Here is a 21629-nt window from a genome sequence, read left to right on the forward strand (position 1 = left end):
TCTTCCTTTGTCCTTCATGGTCTTAACATTTTTGAAGTGTACAGGAGATTTACTTTGTAGAACGCCCTAAAATTTGGGTTTCTCTGATACGTCCTCACTATCAAATTCAGTTTGTACAGTTTGGGCATGAACCCTGGTGCCATCTCAGCACTGTGCTGGAGGAAGGCTAAAAGTGGGTGGGGGCAGGGGCTGGAGGCCAGGGTAGCAGCTACAGCCAGGCCACAGGTGGAGCAGAGACAGCTGTCTGCAGGGCGGACCCAGTGCCCTGGTTCTCTCTTTGTCCTGCTTTTCAGAATCCTCTCAGGTGCTGGCACTTGTCCTTCACTTCTGGGCCCAGCTCTCCTGTGGACTTGGTCTCCCTTCCCTAAGAGCTTGCTGCCATCCCAGTGCCCCAGGCCTCACTCGGGGGCCACAGCAGACCTAGGCCCAGTTCTCACCCTTTGCCTCTGCAGCTCAGCTGTCCTCTCCTGAGGAGGAGGAGGATCAAGATGACATCAAGGTGTCTTCCTTTGTCCCGGACCTGAAGGAACTGCTCCCCAGTGTGAAAGTCTGGTCAGACTGGATGCTCGGCTACCCAGACACCTGGAATCCTCCACCCACATCCCTGGATCTGCCCTCACAGTGAGTCAGCCTTGCCCACCGGTGTTCCCACAGCCCCCGTCCCGCAGCCCGCTTGTTTCTGTCTTCCCTCTTCATTTGAACTTGGGTTTTCCCCTTCCCTGAACACCTTCCTCATCCTCTGACGTATTAGGTTGTTTTGGCCTGTTCTCCACCTGTTCCTCCTCCTCTCAGTCTTTCTCTCACACCATAGCTTGCTCTGTTTCGTTCCTTCCCCTTGATCTTGCTAATTTTTACTGCGTGCTGTTCATACTCACCGTCTCGGCAGCTACCTGCTGAGTCTGGGTGGGTGTCAGTCAGTGTGTGTGAGAGACTTTGTTTCTTTCTCTCCCTTTTAGTTCATCTCTGTGCATCTCTCAGGCCCTTGCTGCTTCTCGTGCTGTCCTGCGCACTCTGTCTCCTTGCCTTCCTCTCACGACGTTGTAGTATGTGGGGAATGGTGAGAGCATGCACCCCTCTCTCCCACTCACTTCTTCCCTGTCCCCGTAGGGGAGCATCCCACCCCCTCTCCCTGTCTCTGTGTGTTGATGTGGGGTGTGTTGGTCTGGGGAGTATGTGTGTCTGCTGGGTGTTTCTATGTAGATCTCTTTGTGTGTCCATATGACGTGTGGTAAAATATATACGTGGCAAAGTTTGCCATCTTAACCATTTTTAAGCATACAGTCAGTGGCATGGTACATTCACGTTGCTGTGCAACCAGGTAGGGCTATTTCTTGTGTTTGTAGCGATGTGTGAGTTGTAGATCTGGGTGTGTCTGTTTGGGTCTGGTTGTCTATGTGTGTCTGGTTGTGTGTGTCTGAGTGTGTGTGTGTGTGTGTGTGTGTGTGTGTGTGTGTGTGTGTGTGTGTCCGTCCCCGGGGATTTGTCTATCGAAGGCTCTTTTGGTGTGCCTTTCCATGTCTGTCTATGTATGTGTGTCCATGTGCTGTGTCCATATCTGTGTCTGCGTCTCTGTCTGTCCTTGTGTGTGGATCTCTTTACAGGGTCCCTGTGTCCCCGTGAGGAATCTGTTTCACTGTGTGTCTGTCTCCGTGTCTGTGTGTTCATATATATGTCTGTGTCTGATTCTTGGTCCGTGTCAGTCCATGTCTGCTTTGGTCCTGTCCATGTCTCTCTGCGTGTGGCTGTGTCCTGTGGGAGTGTTTGTATATGTTCCTGAGTGTCTGTGCCCGGGACTGCCCGTGTCCATGTCCATATTTGTCTGTGAGTATGTCTCTGTGTGTCAACCTAGGTCTCTCTGTTGGGGGGCAAGGGATTTCTGTATATGTGGATACAGGGTCTGCCTGTATCCACCTGCCTTGCCTGTGTCTCCCTGCCTGTCTCAGCTTGTCTTGGCTTGTGCCTGCCTGCCTCTTTGCCTGACTCTGTTTGTCTCTCTCTGCTGTTTGTGTATCTGTTTCAGGGGTCAGCAGGCTATGGCCCATGAGCTCAGAATGGTTTACATTTTTAAATGGTTGAAAAAATAAAATAAAAAGAGTAAGACTTCATGACTTGTGAAAAGTATATGAAAGTCCCATTTCAGTGTCCATAAAGTTGTATTGGAACACAGCCATGCTTGTTTGTTTACACTTTGTCTATGGCTGCTTTCACACTGCAGCAGTGGAGTTGAGTAGTTGTGACAGAGACCGTATCGTCTGCAGAGCCAGAACTATTTACTCTCTATCCCATTACAGAAAAAGTTTGCCAGCTCCTCATCTATATCCATGTTCCTATGTGTCTTGTTCTTCTGTATGTTAGGGTCACTGTGTGTGTGTTTGTGTTTGCGTAAGAGTGTCCTAATGTGTGTGCACGTAGGTGCCTATTTCTGGTCAACTCTGTTGACTGTCCATCTCTCTCCCTCCCTCTCCCTTACTCTTTCTCTCTTCCTATCTGTCTCTCCCTTGGTGTTTCTGTCTCTCTTTCTCTCTGTTTAACTTTTCCTTCTCCCTTTCTCCCCTCCCTCCATTCCTCCCTCCCCCATCCGCTGTACTGTGGTCTCTGGCAGGTGTAGTGCACTCAGAGTTCCTTCAGGCTCTGTGTTGGGTGTATATATGTGTGTTTGGGAACAAACATCCATACCCAGCATCTCATCATTCTTCTCCAGTGCTCTTCCCTGGGAGGGGGAAAATACTGGAGGATGGAGGATGGATACCTAGGATGGTGCCAGTGGCATTTCTAGGGAGTGGGGAGGGGTGCTTCTCTGGGCTGGGGACCAGCCATGTGAGTCTCCCAGACTCATGGGTGACCCACAGAGGGAAGACTGCAGCAGAGATTTCTGGCCAGCAGTTAGACCTTTCTGTGTGGACTATATAGTCTGACTCTTTCCTACATTTCCTTCATCCCATTTCTTCCTTGCTCCTCACCCCAGGAAGCACCCCTGGACCATTAAGCCTGCCCTCCCCAGGCCCCCCCCCCAGCTCTAGCTCTGTAACCATGTGAGTGATGCTCACAGCATCAAACAAATCTTTGCATCTTTCCTGTGAACCCTTCTAGGTTTCAAAATGCACTCCAGGCTGAGGCCTCGTGAGCCAGGGTTGAGCCTGAGCTGGGGAGCTGTGGACACACAAAGGAACAGACCAATCTGCTGGCTATGGGGCAGCTGTTTCCCAGCAGTGTTCACTGAAGAGTTAACATGTACAGCCTCAAAGTTTTCAGGCCGTTAATCTAAGATGCCGACTAGGCAATTTGCAGTTTTGGAAAGAAACTGACAAGGAAGGGCTCTGCTCTCCAAGTATCTGAAGCCACTGCTTCTGAGCATGTGCAGGGGTCACGGAGTGTTCCTCCCTTCCTCTCGGAGGGTGGGGAGGCAGACCATCTGTCCCTGGAGCTTGGGCCTTCCCTGGGTCACCCCACCTCACAACCTTAGATATGGTCCACCCAGCCCCTGTTTACCCATATCCTGGCCATCAGGCCTGCTAACTCTCTTCTGCGACCTGTCTCCCTTTATCCCTCCTCCCTCTCCTGCTCCCTTTGGCTTTTGTTTGGCTGAGGAAATGGAAACCTCACACAGGAAGTGCTGGGCTTCATTTGCTTAAGGTGCTGAATCTGTTTTCTCTGTGGATGCTGGAGCAAATGGCCCGTTGCCGGCTCATGCGAGCTGCTGCCCATCTTTGGGCAAGGGCTCAATCTGCAGCTGGGCACGTGGTCCAAGTTACATCCATCCCCAGCTGGGCTTCACCTCCAAGGCTACAGAAAGGCAGAGGGGGTTGGGACACTCGAATCAAATTTGCTTAGTCTTTTCAGACTTTTCTGCACAAGGATAGCAAATCTGACCAAATAATATGTTGAATCTGATTGCTTAGTAAACAAGTTCCTGTAGCTGTAACTTACTTTTTGATGAGTCCAGTTTAGGCTAGCGAAGTCAGTGTGGTAGAGAATAGAGTCCCCTTCTGCACTGCCTCCCTTTGCAATCAGGATCAGCGGCTGGTTGTCTCTGGAATGCAAGTTTAAGCATAAAGGAGGGGCTCTGCCATCCTGGGGCCTGACCACAAGGCATGGTGGTTTGAGGGCTGGTGCCACTGTTGGACAGAGCAAACCTGGTCTGACCACCCTGAGGGTCATCCCACCTCATAGCCTTCAGATCCAAGCAGTGGAAAGTGGAATAAGAATTTACCTCCCTTCTTTCTAGTTTCTCATGTAACTGCCTAACGTTCACCGAGTGAATACTGTGGTTGAGAGATTGGCAAGGTATGGTGGTTCTTCTGTAGGTTTCAAAGTGACATCTTATACCCACTGATCTTCCATACTGTGGAGCCTTTTCTTTTAAGGCTGTAGGGAATAACATACTCCAGAGAGTTCTGTAGATGTCAGAACAGTAATCCCTCTGACACTCGTAAGGTCCTTGTGCTGCTCTTCATTTTGGAGGGTTTAGGAACGCTCCCAAGAGAGTAGGAAGGAAATGGCTTCCACTTAACGCCTCTCCTTTGCATGTTTTCATTGGTCTTCGCCTGCATTTGTTCTCTGCAAAGACAGATTCCTCACTGATCCTATGAAAAGGTGACCAGATAGCCTACATTGTAGTTTGCTTCTCCTCCAGAAATTCCCTACTCCCAAATTGTCTCCTTGACACATTTGGACCCTTGTTTAATCTTGCTCCCTTCATTCCCTTTCTGTCTTTCATTGTGTTACCATCTTTCCTTGCACAGTTAGTCATTTCGAAGCACCTCCACTTTTTCAAGGGAATTCTGAAGCGCATCAGTAGTCTCCTTGGTTCTCTCCCCTTTGCCCATATTCCTCTTCTTTCTGGTCAAGTTTACTTTTCCTAAGCAGTAGCCACTTAGGCACATATGGAGCACTTAGAATGATGATGACAGAACTTCACTGACACTGCAGAGTGACAAGGGCAGGATTTCAGGTCTGTTTGTGCCTTCCCACAACAGTGGCACTTAGTAGGTGTGTGTGCTGGAGTCAGCACGTAAGTATGTTGACTTCCCATTTGCATCTGTTAGGAGTCGTAATAGGATGGCTTTATATCCCAGGAGATTTTGGTACAGAGGATTGTAGCAGGGTGTGGAAAGTTGCCTTGAGCCACTGTAAAAGGCAGTGTAGAGTGCTTTGGTCTGGTTAGAACAGACCACAGTGTTTGGAGGGGCCGTCTACTTGTGGGGGTGGGGGTGGAGTGGGGAGCACAGTTTCTGTGCCAGGCCTCTTGTTAGAGGGGTGGGGCAGCCACTCCCCACTTTACCAAGTGAGCATGAGGCAAGTTGTGAATGTCAGGTGGTGGAGAGGAGCAGAGCAACAGGCTTCCATGAGCCTAAGCATAGCCCCCTTGCACCCCAGGACCTTTGGCAAGGCTGGGGCAGTGGGACAACCTACCTCATTTCATAGTCTCTGCTGAAGCCAAATCTTCCCTCATCTTGATCTCTAGTTCTCAGTAAGTGAAAGAGTCAGGGGACTTTGAGAACATCCAAACCTAGCCCAGCTGTGGCAGTTGGTTTATTGCTTTCAGCTGGTACTTGAACCCAGGTCCTGGTCTTGGAGGCTTTCCCAGGTTTAATCCCCAGAGCTTTCTCTGCAGCTGTATGACACTGCGCTGACCCCGAATGAGGATAGGAAAATAGAACCAGTGCCAAGCCAGAGTCTCTTTTTCATTTGGAGTCTGGCTGTCTGCCCATGACCAGGGTTACATAATGGGAAACATAGCTGGGGCTCTGGAGAGCCCGCGTTTCACCAGGCTGCCCAGACCTTCGCATTCTGATGCTATATATCTTCCTAATTGTAGCTCGGATGCATTTATCACACTGTTGGATTGGAACACTGTTAAAAAAAAAAAAAAAAAAAAAAAAAAAAACTCCAGAAATTCCTGGACTTGCTGCTTTTCCATGGCTTGTCTTGTATAGTCTACAGAGCATGCTGGAAAGGGCTTGTAGGGAGCCCTCTGAGGTGCCGTCACATAGGGAGACATGGGGATATGGAGGGAGTATGCAGTAAGCTCATTTCCGCAGGGAGCCTACATGTGTTGACCCTGTAGACGAGATAGAAATTCTTGAGTTAAAAAGCAGCTCATTCACTCACCCTCATAGGGCAGTTCTGAAATAAGAACTAATCCCAAGTCTAATCGGCACCCCTTCAAGGACGCTTAATACGTCTTCCCAGAAGGGCATTTTGGGAGGTCACTAAGTAATAGTCCATCAGCACTTCCCTGAAGGAAGTGGTGGTGACTGTGGGAAGCCCCTTTGCTACCCTGGCTCCCCACCCAGTCTCCCTGGCTCCGGGTTGGGGCGTCAGCACTATAGCCTGGCACCAGGGGGTTCCTCTTCCTCCAAGTGCTGAGTGTGGGGCACACGTGATCTCTCCCACGGCAGGAGCCGCTGTCCCCTCCCCACTCCTCCCACAGGACTTCTTGTGAGAGGAAGGGGTGTTGGCCCAAGGCTCCAGTCTGACCCCAGCAGGGTACAGCCGCTGACCCCAGGGAGAGTACTTTCCAGCTCTGGGCTGAGGTTATTTGGGTCCAGTGTGTGCTAAACTAAGAAGACGTGTTGGAGTGGTTACAGCTAAAAATTTAGAGAGGCAGGAACCGTGAGAATCCGCACCAGGGAGGCCGCCGAGGGCTCCACTCATGCCGTGGCGATGTCAAGGTCCCCTGGGGGCTGCTCTTTCCCAAACACACAGTGCTGATGGGTTTAACACACCACAGTGATGCGACAGAGGCTATACATCTGAGTGTAGCTTGGGAGAACTGAAGTCAAATAGGCACTGACCTAGAGAGAGGTTGAGGGAGGCACAGTTCGAGGTACTTGAGAAATCCTGGAATGAGGTTACCGTGACCTGTTGTTGGCCGTAGGGCTCCAGCTGCACTGCTTAGAACATGAAGTTTGTGTTCTTCGAGTAGTGCAGGGTGACTGAGCTGCAGATTGATTTTGCCCTATTGGGCAGAATTAATTTAAGTTGGGCACTCTTCCAAGGGCCCAAGTTGACTTGTTTGTATAAATTAGGAAGGCAGAAAGGATCATCTTTAACTGAGTCTTATATTTTTTAGTGGTCACCTAATAAACAGCTATTATTCTTGGAGGATGGTATCTTGCTGCCCATGTCTTAACTCCTAGAATAGTCATCCCTGATAACTTTGTCTCCGGTTGATATCATGGTGGCATCTGGAAAATACACTGTAGTTCCTAGATCTCAGCGGGAGCTGCATAGTTCTCCTCCTACCCTCCCCCAGTCTCTGCCCCGTTCTGTTGAGCTGCCTAGCCCTGATACCAGGACCAGATCCTCAGCCTACTGAGAACAGAGTTGGCATGACATCCTGGCTTTCCAAGGAGCTTACTAAGCTATTTCAAACCCAGGTACTATTCTTTTGACTCTACCAGACTTGTTGGATTCAGGTCCATTTCTGTTATTATCTGCTCACTTCCTGCAGTTTTGTCCAGTTGGGTGGGAAGTCCTCCAGGGCTACAGTGGTCTTAACGTTGGCCGTTGAACCCCGTGTGAAGAGTTGTGGGCTATAATATGATGGTCCATAGGCAAACAGGTTTTAAAAAGAAGATATTACATATCTTAAGAGCATTTCTCTCGCTGTGGCCTTTTGCCTTTCCCCTTTTGTGTTTATAGTCCATGGACTTTCTCTTTTTCAGTTTCTTTGTGCCTAGTTTCTATGCCATCTTAGCTGTATTTCCAGAGCATCTCACCCCAGGAACCAAAAGACCCAACTCGTTTCCCATCTGTAGTACTTCTCTGATCTTCCGTAGCTCCAAAACACAATGCAGGGCTTCTTCTCACTCAACTCTTTCCGGGTTTGTTCTGCAGCTGTGGAGTTTGAATGTTAGTGTTTAAACAAGCTGGTATTACACAGGAAATGGCCACCTCCACAGGCCCCTGCAGGCTTGTAACATGGGGTCATTGTACTTGATATTAATCACCAGTCAGCCTGTTCCCCCAGTAAAAATATGAAGGGGTGTGTGAGGGCTCAGTCCTCCTTAGACTTGCCAGAAGGATGGCCTGAGCCCTGGTCGGGCCTTAGTACTCCATTCTCCAAACTGTCTTCCTCCTTCAGTCCCGTCCTCGGATGGAGTTTGCAGAAAAGTTCATTCTTGACCTCTTCCCTATAAAGCTGGCAGATCTGCCTTTCTTTCTGAGTTCTAGGAAAGAGATAGGTTGTTGTGGTATAACTTGCCTCACATATCTCACACCTTAATCTTTCCGAGCATGATGTAGTTGAGTAACAGATCGTATGAGAAAACTCCAAAATGGTAGAAACACAGAAACCCACTGGTCCACCTGAGATCAGGGCTTCTCAGTTCCTTGGACTGAAGCTGCTTTTCTAATGCTGTTTGCAGAACTAACCCCAGCCTGAAGGTTTAATCTGATTCCCCAAGTCAATATCCCCTCAAACAGCCAGCCAACAGTGTGTGTATTGGTTCATTTCTGTGAAATGTGTTTCCCTAGTCACCTGGGCTGGCCTGGGCTGCATTGTATCGGCCGGCAGCTGCACTGCACTCAAAACTGACAGCTACATTAAACCTTGGAATCCTGAGGCAATAAAAAGTAAATTAACTCTTATTTTTTTCCTTTCCTGGTGGAGTGAGTGCATGTCTGTGGGGACGTGGGTGAGCCTTGGTCCTGAGTGCATACCTATAACTAGCCACTGCTGGTCTGTCCCAAGCGAGGATCTGGTGTTCAGACTCCAGCCAGAGGGCTGCTTTCCTGGTGTGTGGTGTGTTCTGTGGGGTTGGGCCACCGGGTCACCCTACCACTGCTGATCCCTGCTCACTAGTCACATCACAGCTGCTTGAGAGGCTCCCTTGCCACCATTCTGAGAGCCATGAACAGACTCATTGGATGCAGTTTCATGTTCTCTGGCTGCCCTGTGTCTGTTTGGTGGGATTTTTTTGGACTCTGGGAGCTTTCCCAAAGTATGAGTTGGGACCACAGCAAGCCAGAGGGACTTGCCCAAGCCTATAGCACTCTAGAGGGTCCATTTAGAACCAAAGGTGGCTTGAGAATGTCTGAAAACTCTTTTGGGGAGTCATTTCCCAGGCATTTCTAGAAGATTGGGAGCTGTTTAAAGTTCCTCTCAGCCACCAGAATTTGACTTTGGGCTCCTTGGCCCAGGCCAACCTTGAATCCTTAGAATCCAAGGACTGGATTGGGGTGAAGGTTGGAAGGCACTCCCAGCTGGGATAAGGACTAGAGCAGGAAAAGGCTAACTTTTCCCCTTCTGCTCAGACAGGAAACCCTGTGTCCACCCATGGAACTGACCTCTCAGCCCAAAGGCCTGATCGGGGTAAGCTGAGGTAATGTTGCCCAGGTTCCAGGAATCACCTCATACTTCTGCAAATATCTTAACTTCTGAGTTCAGACATCTCACCTAGTTTTTCAGAGTACCTCTTCCTTTTAGTATTAGTTTCCTGACACTCCCCTCTGCCCCACCGTCTGTGGGGGTCACCGTATGGTCCATGGGCGCCCAGTCAGTTGTGTTCATGGTTGTGGTGCTCAGTGAGAGAGGAGAGAACTGATGATATGTGAAGTGATCGGGGGCCATCCCACTGCAATACCAGAAGAAAGTGGCCACTCAGAATCACACGCCAGTCTGACGGGATCAGGGCAGAAATGACCCTTCATCGGAGCATTTTGTGTATTCCCTTGGCTCTGCTCAGTCTAGCTTGGCCCTTGGGCCACTTTACATTTCTGAGTTGGGAACTCAGGATACTTCCTATGTCTTTTGGCATCAGCTGCTATCTTACAAATCAATACTAGGGTAGGAACACTCATCCACTTCATTTTTGCAGTGAGTCTTAAGGTTTTGGCACAAGGTGGGTGGTAATGGGCAAAAGGCAGATGTGGGCAGGGGTCCCTAGTAGTGGCCAGCAGCCGCTGGGAGGAGTCAGTTTTGGTTTATCTGAGCCTTAGGGGACAGGGAGCATGGTAATGAGAACCACATGGTACCACGTATTCCTTCGTCTTGGATCCAAGATGGTAGGGGTGGGAGGATGAGAGAGGGATGTGGGGCCTCCCATTGTGGCAGCCGTGGGTAATTTTCTGCTGCCTCTCCCTGGCTGGAGATGCTGCTGCCCTCACCCCCCACCCCCATCTACGTCCTGAAGCAGCCTTGACCTGCACAGCACCAACCAAGGCCCTCAAGCCAAGAATTCAGCTGGGAGACTTTTCACCTTCTTCCTTCTCACTGTCGTCTTTCCTGTTTATTTTCCAAATTGCTGCTCTGCAGCCGAGCAGTGCCTGTTGGCCAGAGCTCACCAGCGCTGTGGGATCAGACTCAGGCAGTGGGCTCAAGTGGCCAGCAGGGCACTTGGGGAGGAAGCGGGGAGCTGGAAGAGCCTCCCTGTGCGTCTCCCATGGGCAGCGCTAACCTCGGAGGCGGCCCTGAGCAGCCCTATCACATCCGGTGCTTGTCTCTGCAGCCGGGACCGGAGGATAAACTATCAGAGCTGTGGGGCAGTGCATCATTCCTCTTATTATTTTCTTCTCTGCAGATGGGGTCGTGGAAAGTTCAGTTCCTTTTAACCCTCGAAGTTCTGTTTATTCTACAGCTGGTAGCCTGAATGCTGCGTTTCCCATTACATCACAAAGGGGCTCAGGCAGATCTCTGCACTAAAACGTGTTGCAACTGTTTATTTTTTTCCATATTTAAACATTTCTGACAGCCAAACTCAGCCGAGCCAAAAGATGGAGCTTTGTGAATGAGCCTGGTTGTCGGTGTCTGTGCAGAGAGAGGCTTTAGAAAACTCTCGTCCCTCCGGTGATTCTTCCCAAACATGTTCTTTTTCCTGGGCAAAGCCTGTGAGGCGAGTTACTTGTGCAGTACATGTGTGTTGATTATGTGCCGTTGTATGATTAATGGAGCTGTGTTCCGCCTGGTTCCCAGGACACTCTTGAAAACAAGATGTTTCATTTCATTGCCTTTTCCTAGTGCAGTGATTACAGTAAATAAACCAGTACAGCCTCCTTCCACCTGGAGCCAGTCAAGGAGTCCCCACACCTCTATTCCACTTTCTCCCCCAGCATCACCTTCAGTGCCATGTCCCTTGAATGCCCTCTTCTCTGCCATCTCCCAAAGGCTCCCAGTCTCCAGGAGAAACACATTGCTTAGGTCTGAGGCCCCTCCCTAGCAGATCTGGCTCATGCGCAGTAACTCCTCTGGGAAGATTCCAGGATGTAGCTCACTCTCATAGCTCTCTTTGCTTCTTGCCTCTTGCCGCTCCACCTCTTGAGCCTAATTGTAAAGCTTTTCTTTGTTCTTCTGTGCAGCTCACTCCTTTTAGAATACAACTTAGCATCCATAGGGCACTGCCTGTTCCAGAGTCCCTGGTTAAGGTAGTCTTCTGGAAAAGAAAGCCAAGTCTTGTACAGCCCAGGGCCTATGGATTTGGCAAGCCCTGGATCTGACTACAGTTTGGCTATTTGAGCTGCGTCCTGTGCAGACAAAAAAGAAAGCTCTTAAGGATCGTTAGCACCCATCAAAGCAGGGATGTGAACCACAGTCGATTTTTGACAAATGATGGTGACAGAGAAATGAACCTTCTTTTTCTAATTCTGCCCTGGAGTTTGAAATGGGGAGAGCTAGACTTTGCATTTTCAAGATTTCTTAGGTTCAACTAGGACTTGGTGATGTGCAATTAGGAATGAGCAGCCATCCCAGTTTGCCCAGGACTGAGGGGTTTCTGGTGACATGGGACTTTGGGTGCTAAAACTGGGACAAATCCCAGGCAAACCAGAACAGTTGGTCACCCTATATCTAACCTTCCACAGGTGAGGGAGAGGAGAGGGAGAGGGATGGCCAAGACAGCACTGATACTGGTTTGTCGGCTGAAATGCATGGGAAGGTTTACCCTCCTGGGAAGATCTTGGCAGGCCAGGAATGTGGTTTTTGGTGGGTGTGTTTGATTGTTTTCCTACTTATATGTAGGAAGAGATTTCTAAAGCATTGTAGGGGACTGGGGTGGGAGGTAATAACCACATGACTCTTTGCCTAGTGTGACTGGCCCCTCTGGCTGCGTGGGAGGAGGGGAGATTGGCACTGTGTTGCTGTCTGTGTGGCATATACTTGGCTGGACAGGAGAAGGGGAATTCTGGGAGCTGCCTCAGGCACTGGTTGTCTTGAGTGTTTGAATAAGTGTCTCAGGCACACTGTCTGGAAAGGTGACAGGACCTGCATTAGGCAACTGATGCTCTTAAGTTCTTTTTCCTTTCTGGTTAGGATTAAAAACTCCCCCTAATCAATTTCAACTTTGCATAGATGGACACACACCCACCAGATTACTGCCACGGGCGCAATTTTGTATCCTAGCTTTTTGGGTTAGATTTCCTGGCAGATGCCAGCCGTAGACAGCAAGTGCCACGAGTACCTCCCTGCCCACAAGTGCTTAGAATACTTTAACTGGTTCCTCTTTAGAGCTGCTCTTCTTTTCTTACCTTCTTTCTCACAGGGTTGCTGTGGATGTATGGTCGATGCTGGCTGATTTCTGTAACATACTGACTGCAGTGAATCAGTCTGAGGTGCCACTGTACAAGGACCCGGACGATGACCTCACCCTCCTTATCCTGGAAGAGGATCGGCTTCTCTCGGGCTTTGTACCCTTGCTGGCTGCCCCTCAGGACCCCTGCTACGTGGAGAAAACCTCGGATAAGGTCAGCCCCAGGCCAAACATCCCTCCCCATTCACCCCTCCTCTTAATTCTCCAGACCTTTTTATTCTTGGGAAGTTTTCTGTGCAAACGGAACATGATTAAGTCATTGAGAAGGGTGTTAAGGGAAAATATCGACCTTTTAGCCGCTGACATCCAGCTCTGCGTCCTGAAAAAAAAAGCCCTCTCGACTTCCTTTGGTGTGTGTGTGCGCTCACTGGCATGTTGTATATACGATCATTTCCTCACTTGTTTAAATAGTGCAGCTTGTGTTGGCAGTGCTCTCACTCAGCTCCAAATGGTTTGCATCATGCTTAAAGCACCCTCCTTCCTCCCCCCTTTCATCCTTCCCCCCAGCCACAAAACTCTGCGCTAGGAAAACAGCCAGGGCTTTTTCCCTTCTCTAAGGAGGAGAGTGATAAATAGGTGACTAGCGAGAAGCAGACACCATGTGTTAACTTACAAAAAAAGCTTTTAGGAGTATGAAGCATTCCCCGCTGCCTGGTTTCTATTTTTCTTCCTCCGAGGACTGTGTTTTAACCTGAACTTTTTCCTTGTCTGTCTGTTTATAGAAAACAAAGCCCATTGCCTGTTGCCCTGGTGGGGACTGTGGAACTCGTAGTCTCTGCTTAACAGTTGTGTCTGTGGCCAGGTGTGGAGACTAGAGCAGTCCATTCTGCTTCACATTCCTGTGTAGCGGTTGCTAGGCTGGGGAAGTCGTGCCCACAGACCCTGGGAGCAGGGTCTCCTGTGCTGAGCAGGGGAACTCAGTGACTGACCCCTCTGTGGAGTTGTTAGCATCACATCCCCTAGGGGAGAGCTTTTTGGGGAGAGTCCACAAGTGGCTTCTCAGAAGGAAGTCTTTTGACCTAGATGAAGTATGTATAGAGGTGTAGGTAGTTGTTTTTGGTTTTTTGGGTTTTTTTTTAATGTCAGATAGTAAAAACTAAATTCCAAGCATAAACTACAAATATGAGAGATTTTATGTTGAATATAAAAATTTTTTAACTCATTCTTCGTGAAAAAAGAATATATGTTCCTTGTAGACAAGTAAAAAGAAGAAAAACGTATCCACAATCCCTCTACCAACTGGTAACATAACTGTTATTTTTGCTAATTATACACAATCATATTTAACTTATGGTATAAACACACACTTTTTTTTTAACAAAAAAACTGGGGGTCATATTATACATGTTATTTATAATTGGCTTTTTTCATGTAGTATCTTTTAATGTATTCTTATTTGGAATCATTTTTGATGATCATTTAGTATTCTTTTCTATGCCAAGATTTCTTTAACCAGTCTTTGCTTTATTGAACCAAGGGACTGTCCTGAATTTTTGAACTACTATAAACAGGTGATTCCTTATAGCAGAATTTTTTTCATATATTCCCTATGGTTACATTTCTATACGTAGATAAAGGTTCTAGACATTGACATATCAAAAACTCATACTCTTTGGGTACATTTAATGGCTAATATTGGGAATGTGAGAACCTTTGTCTCTCAAGAGGAGTACTCATTTTATGCTTTTCCAGTGAAAAGTTGGAATAAAATCCTGCTCTTCTAGTCTCAGAAGGGAATAATAATGGGGAGTTGTAGTGTGTGAGGCAGAGGACAGCTAACAAAGTTCAGACTTTGTGGAAGATGTTCAGTTAGAAGAGTTGGAAGAGAAACTGGGTAGCCATGGCTTGGGCCAGGGGAATCCTAGTACGTACTGTTTTTCTGTGATCACAGGGTGGTCTTGACTCTGGAGGGTGCTTTTGGGAGTTGGCGATTGGGTCAGCTGTCTTTCAGTGCAGAACAAGGAAGGAGTCCTGTCCAGCTTTAGACTTGCTAAGCCCTGTTTTCTCATGAGCTCTCCCAGCTTTAGTGTTAGCATATGATACATGTGTATGATACAGTATATGGTAAATACAATATATGACCTGGCAAGAAGAACACAGAGCCAGTGGTCCATGCCCTCAGCCTGTGGTCGTGAATCACAGGCTGCCCGGGGCAGTCACAGCTCATTGAGACTAAGGTGGGTCTCCACTTCAAGGACTGTGAAATAGGTGTGCCCAGCACAACATCTCCAGATCTAAACTCCTGAATTTCTCTCCCCCAAACCTGGTCTTTCTTCAGTCTTCCCATCTCGGTAAATGGCAGCTTTGACTTTGGGGGTGCTCATGTCAAAATTCTTGGGGTTATTCTTGGCTCCTCTCTTCTTCTCACACCTCCATAACTAATCCGTCAGCAATCCAAGTCTTCCTTACCCTCAAAATAAACGCAAATGCAACTCTTTCTTACCACTACACCCTAGTTCAATTCAACAAAATGTCTTCTGACTGGTTTCTCTTATTCCTCCCTCCTCCTACTCTCCAGTCTGTTTTCAACACAGCCACTGGAATGATCTTTTTAAAACATCAATAAGATCATGTCACTTCTTTGTTCACGCTCTGATCCAGCTCCTGCTGCTTTCCTTGTGCCCAGTATGCCCTAGTCACATAGGCGTCCTTGCTGTTCCTCGGACAAGCCACACACTTGTGCCTCAGGGTCTTTGTACTTGCTTTCCTCTTAACCTGGAACACCCCGTCCCCAGATAGCTGTGTGGCACTCTCACTGCCTTCTCAGTGCCACCTTGTTGGAGAGGTCTTCCCTGGCTACCCTATATAAGATGTTACGTGCCTTCCTTTTCCTTTTTCTCTGCTTTATTCTCCATGGCAGAGAAAAATAACATCTCTTGAATATCTAGCATGTATCAGTCCCAGGACGAGGTAATTCTGTCCATTATTTCATTAAGTCCTCACAATATGCCTGCCAAGTAGGTATTTGTACCTTCATTTTATAAAAGAGACAACTGAGGCTCAAGAGAGGAGTGAAGAATGATGGAAACATAGGAAACATCTCCATGGTTGACCTGGAAGATTAGTATGGATGTATCCAGAGGGACTTTTTAGGAGCTCTTGACCTCTTAGATATCCGAAGAAGATAGACATCTTCTCCAGCTTCTAGTGTTCACTACTAAGAAATGTAAAGTATCTCAAGGACTTTGTAGCAGCAACATGAGCAGTTTCACTGCTGGTGGAGATTAGTCACATGTTTTGTCCAGCCTGGGTGCACACTCAACAGGCATTCACTGAGCGACCTATATTACACACCTGCACACACAAGAGAAATCCAGACATACAAGGCAAACACCCTCCTAGTTTGGGAGACAACTTACGGCATATACAAAGATGTGAGAAGCAACCTAAGTTAATTTGAACCTATAGGAGGAACTCTTGAAATTTTGTAGAGTTGGTAGTTTCCCAATGAAGGCATTGCTCAAGGAGCACTGATTTGGCATTAACCTATCACTGTATTTCCCAAGCATGTTCCACGAAACTCTAGTTTTATAGGTTCTTAATAGTTAGGTGAAAAAAAAGAGTTTCACAATCATGTAAGTTAGGGTAACACAATATTAGACAGAATCCATTACTGAAAGACTTCTTGGAGTTTTAATGCGAGGGGGATACCCTTTGCTATCTTTCCCAAATTTGCTTCACCCTTGATCTTTCTGATTTACTGAACTTCTTACAGGATTAATATTCTGCCTGAAAGAAACAAACCATAGTAGAAAACCCAGGTATGGGATGAGTAAGAGGTGAGAAAACAGGTTGCTGTTGGGATTATCCAAAAGTAAGATAAAGAGTACAGATTAGGGTAAAAGCAATAGAGTGGAGCTGGTTACATTTAGAGAGAAACATCACAGATGTTGAAAATTAGAGCCAACTAAGAGAGAGTGATCTTAGGTTCGTTGAGTGGCTGCTCGGCACCTAAATTCAGAGGTTAAGTAGCTTATCCAAGGTTATGTAGCTAAGTGATGAGGTACAGGATTAGAATCCTTGTCTGTATGACTTCAGAACATCATGTTCTTATGAATGGTTTGACATCTAGGCTTTGCTTCAAAATAATGTGGGGAGGAAGGTGGACAGGAGTGTAGATGGGGAAAAAAAGGCCAAATATTGATCATTATTAAATCTGAATAATGGGTACATGGAGTTTATTATAGTATTCTACTTTTGTATATATATGAAATTTTTCATAAGAACAAGTTTTAAAGGAATAAATAAATAAAACTCCATGTCCTTTCTGCTGCATTATACTGAATAAGCATAAGTGATTGAAAAAGTAATCAAACCATAATAATAATAAATTTAAGATTTTGCAGTCAATAATCATGTTCCAGGCACTGTGCTAAGCTCTTTACATGTATTTCCTCATTGAAACCCCAGTAGCCCTATAGGCAGATAGGAGAAGTGATAAAAAGAAAACTGTTTTAGGAGAAAGATGTTAAGTTCATGTTATATGTTAGTCAATATCAAAAAAAAAAAAGCTTAATTGTCATCTTCAAAATAAATGCATGTGATTGTATAGCTATAGGTGGTACTGAACAAGGATTTATTTAGTGACAGGCTGTGTCTTTCCTTAGGCTCTGAAGGTCTAGCCATTTAATGAGAAGCAAAACATTGATGTCATAAATAGATGTAAGCAATCCTCATTCTAGCATCCCCGGGAAGATTAATCTGTGTGATCGTCTTTGTTTTCCTTCCCATATTATCTGATCAAGAACTAAGTGAAGAACTTCCCAACAAGCTAATGCTGGGGCCACGCTTTGGCTTGATTAGGGAATAAATTATAGGTCATATTATATGGTGATGTCATAAGTCTCACGATCACATCCCATTCATTCTTACAGTAATCTTTGCTTTCTGTCTGGATGTAGGATCTCAGGAAGCTTTGTCATTAATAAAATATGTAATTGAGGTTAAAGATGAGGTTTAAATTGTCCAACTTTTTTTTTTTTTAATTTTATTTTTGGCTGCGTTAGGTCTTCGTTGCTGCGTGCGGGCTTTCTCTAGTTGCAGCCAGCGGGGGCTACTCTTCGTTGAGGTGTGTGGGCTACTCATTGCGGTGGCTTCTCTTGTTGTGGAGCATGGGCTCTAGGTGCGCGGGCTTCAGTAGTTGTGGCTCATGGGCTCTAGAGCGCAGGCTCAGTAGTTGTGGCGCATGGGCTTAGTTGCTCCGCGGCATGTGGGATCTTCCCAGACCAGGGCTCTAACCCGTGTCCCCTGCATTGGCAGGAGGATTCTTAACCACTGCACCTAAATTGTCCAACTTTTGAAACTAGTGGCTTGTCTGTTTGTTAAATGATATTTTTGGCATGTTTGTTGTGCACATAATTACCCCAAATATTTTAAATAGAAAATATAGAAAAGCACAAGAAAATAAAAATCACATACAAACTACCACCTAAAATTAACTGGTGTTAAGGTTTCATATATGTCCTTTCAGTCTTTCCCCCGCCCCCATGCTTATATGTGTGTACTTATTCTTTTCCTTTCATAAAATTGGGACCATACAGTATATGCTTTGTTCTTGTTTTATGTTTTTTAAACACCCTTGTTTTTATACACACACACACATACATACATACATATATAGTTTGGGGGGAAATGTGGCCTTTGTTTTTTGGTGGTCTGGAAAATATTAATTTTAAGTGCTACCAGTGACTAATTTTTTGAAAAACATACATAATCTTCTATTCTCAAAGTATCAACATCAAGAGTGAAAGGGGAAAAAAAAAACCAATTGACTATCCCATATTTAAGATGTGAAAATTAGGACTGTTTACAATATGTATTTTCTTTTTCACACAGTTGCATTTTGTTTCTAAATTTACAATAGTTATTTAGAATTAATTTTATAGTAAGTGTTTTCAGTGTTCAGTTTTCACCGTTTTTGTCTTTTTATTCTATGGCTTTCCCATTCTTATGTTCTTTACTTTGATTCATCTGTTATTCAGATGCAACATTGTAGAATTTTTTTCAGCAAAGATAACATGGAGGCTTTTAAAAAATGAAGGTGATTTTTGTGAAATACGGTAGTAATATACATACTCAAGCAAAAGGGTCAAACAATTCAAAAAAATATATAGTCAAAGTCACCCTCTAGGGATAACCACTGTTAACAATTTGATACTTATCTTTTTAGACCACTTCTATGCCCATTGAAACATATTTATAAACATATATACATATATGATCAAAATGATAGTGCGATATACGTTCTCTTCCTTACTTTGTTCTTTTCGTTAAACAGTATATCGAGGACATTCTTCATGACTACTTTTTGAACACTTGTGTTTTGAAAGTGTTCTTATTTTGCCCTTGCACATGAATGGCAACTTAGCTTAGGTCAACTTCTTTCCCCTTTAAAACAATAGCTATTATTCCATTGCATTAATGGTTAGGAAAAATTGGAGAAAAGTCTGGTTTTTCTTCCTTTGTAGGTAAACTTTTTTTTTTTTTTCATACAGCACGGGTAATTTATAACTCTTTAAATCTTGAATTTCAAATTGTATGAGGATTTGTTTAGATGTTGGGCTCTGTACTTTAATTTTTCATGGCACATAATGAGCTCTTTAAATAAGCAGATGCAGTTCTATCTTTAGATCAGAAAAGTTTTCATCTCCCATGTCTTTGATTACTAATGTTGTGTTTGTTCTTTTCTTCAGTAATTTCTTTTCTCCTAACATGTATATTGGATCTCTGTTCTTTGTCCTGTACATATTTTTCTGTCATCGTTTTAATGCCTTTTTGCTCTGCCTCTGCAATCTCGGAAGGTTTCTCAAGTTTTTCCTGTCTTTAATTGATTCAGATTTTTATAGTGCTGATTCTACTCTTTACTGCTTCTGATTCAGTTCTTAAGTCTGCTGTTGCATTATTCGTTGCCTTACGTTATTTCCCTATCTTATCCTGTAATGTTTATATTTTTGCCTGCCTTTTACCAAGGTCTCCTTTATCTGTTTTGTTTTATCATTTATATTTTAGCATACTTCACAGAATCTATGATTTTAAAAATCCAATTGTAAGAGTAAAGCAGATACTGTCTCCTTCTGCTAACATTTTTCCCCCAAGTATTCTCTATTTCTCTGTCTCTTTGCATGCTCTGTTCCCTTTTTTATCTTGCAGACTCTTTTCATAGGCCCCCACTTGTATTTCTACAGTCTGATTCTGGCCTTTTATATTTCTTTGAACAAAGAAAGGTTTACTCAGTTCTGATATTTTCTCCACAACAGGTTAGGTAGATTCTCACTGGATGCCTTCTTTACCTACAAATATCATTTAGAATCCCCTTCTCAAGTCTAAAACTGTTTGAATATATAAGTTTGTATTACCAAGTCACCACCCTGAAGCAGCTGGGGAGGAGGCCAGGTGGTGTGCATTCTCAACATATGAATTTATTTTCTACATTTTCTTTCCTGTATATAATGGAGCTCCTGTACCAGAACGAGTATCCCATGTCCAGTTTCTGTTTCACATAAATGATATAGCAATTTCTGACCTCCTTCCTGGAGCTGTGGCCTGCCATGTCAAGAAGAACTTCCACCCTCTGGCCACTTCCCACTTACATTTACTTGGGCCTCTCTGAACTGCTGATTGTGATTGGTACTGATTTGTAGCAGTGAAGTCTTCCAAGCGGTGTTCTGCATCTGCCCCCATACCCTCACATTTTGTGGTAGGCGGAATAATGCCCTCCCCTAAAGATGGTCCATATCTTATTCCCCAAAATCTGTTAAATAAGTTACGTTACAAGGCAAAAGGGCCTTTGCAGATGTGTTTAAGTTAAGGATATTGAGATGGGAAGATGACCCCAGATTATCCAGGTGGTTTAACGTAATCACGAAGGTCCTTGCAAGGAGGCAGGAGTGTCAGGGTCAGAAGAGGGAAATGTGGTGATGGAACCAGAAGTCACAGAGAGAGAGAGAGAGAGATTTGGAAATAGTATGCTGCTGGCCTTGAAGATGGAGGAAGAGACCATGAGCCAAGGAATGCCAGGTGGCCTCTAGACACTAGAAAAGGCAAGGAAACAGATTTTCCCATGGAGCCTCCAGAAAGAACACAGCGCTGCCAACATCTTGAGTTTAGGACTTCTGATCTCTCAGGCTGTAGAATAATAAATTGTTTTGTTTTAAGTCATTAAATTTGTGGTATTTTGTTACAGCAGCAATAGGAAACTAATTGACCCTTCCAAACTGGAGAATTTTGCCAGGCTCTTCATGGTTTCTTCTCTTGCTGCTTTCTTTTTCTTTTTTAACCTTTTTAATTATGAAATATATGTATGGAAATATGTAAAACAAGAAGACTCATCACAAAGTGAGCAACGGTATTACCACCAAGCATGTCAAGAAATAGAGATAAGGGTGATTAATTACCAGTTTCATTCAGCTTATGTTGAAGGTTCTAACCAGTACAGTAAGATAAAATAAAGTACTAAAAAGACGATTGGAAAGGGAAAACAATAAAGCTATCTTTAATTGCAAATAATGTGATTCATACGTAGAAAATAAGGATAAATTATTCAGATTAGTAAGTGAGTTTAGCAAAGTTGCTGGATATAAAGTCAGTATACAAAAATCAATTCCACATCTACATACTAACATCAAGCAAAATGAAAATTTTTTTCTTTTAAGTTGCTTTCTTAGGAAGGGAAGCTGTGAATTGGCTCTTAATGACCTGTTTCCAGCTATCCTCTATCCATCTGGCAGTAATTCTTTATGGTTTACGGCAGATGGATGGCATTTCCCCATTTAATAGCTATTGACTGCTATGCGTCAGGAGCTATTCTAGATTCCGCGGCCCTTGCTGTGAACACAGTAGACAAAGGAGGCATCATGGGGAGTGGGGGATATACTCTGTGTATTCAGTTTGGTCACTTCAGTTGGGATTTTGGAAGTAGAGTTATTTAACTCAGAAATGTATGCTTTTTAAGGTTTTTTTACTATAAAAGTCTTTCTTTGTATTACAAAATAGATGTTCATTTAAAGAAATATTAGAAAAATCAATATTAGCAATAAGGAAAATGAAAGATTCCTTGATCTTTCTATCTTCTATCCTGGCTGGATAGAAGGATGGACAGATAGA

The 21629-nt window shown here is 45.1% G+C and overlaps 1 protein-coding gene across 2 annotated transcripts in view; it reads left to right on the forward strand.

Moving 5' to 3' along the window:
- Positions 1-21629, forward strand: part of SMG6 (SMG6 nonsense mediated mRNA decay factor) — a 239737-nt gene that overhangs the window by 107222 nt on the left and 110886 nt on the right. For both annotated transcript variants that reach the window (XM_061175743.1, XM_061175744.1), the window contains 2 exons: positions 453-621; positions 12480-12681. In XM_061175743.1, coding sequence (XP_061031726.1) covers positions 453-621; positions 12480-12681 — 371 coding nt within the window. The remainder of the gene's footprint in view (positions 1-452; positions 622-12479; positions 12682-21629) is intronic.

The sequence above is a fragment of the Eubalaena glacialis genome, chromosome 19, assembly GCF_028564815.1.
Source record: "Eubalaena glacialis isolate mEubGla1 chromosome 19, mEubGla1.1.hap2.+ XY, whole genome shotgun sequence".
Taxonomy (NCBI): Eukaryota; Metazoa; Chordata; class Mammalia; order Artiodactyla; family Balaenidae; genus Eubalaena; species Eubalaena glacialis.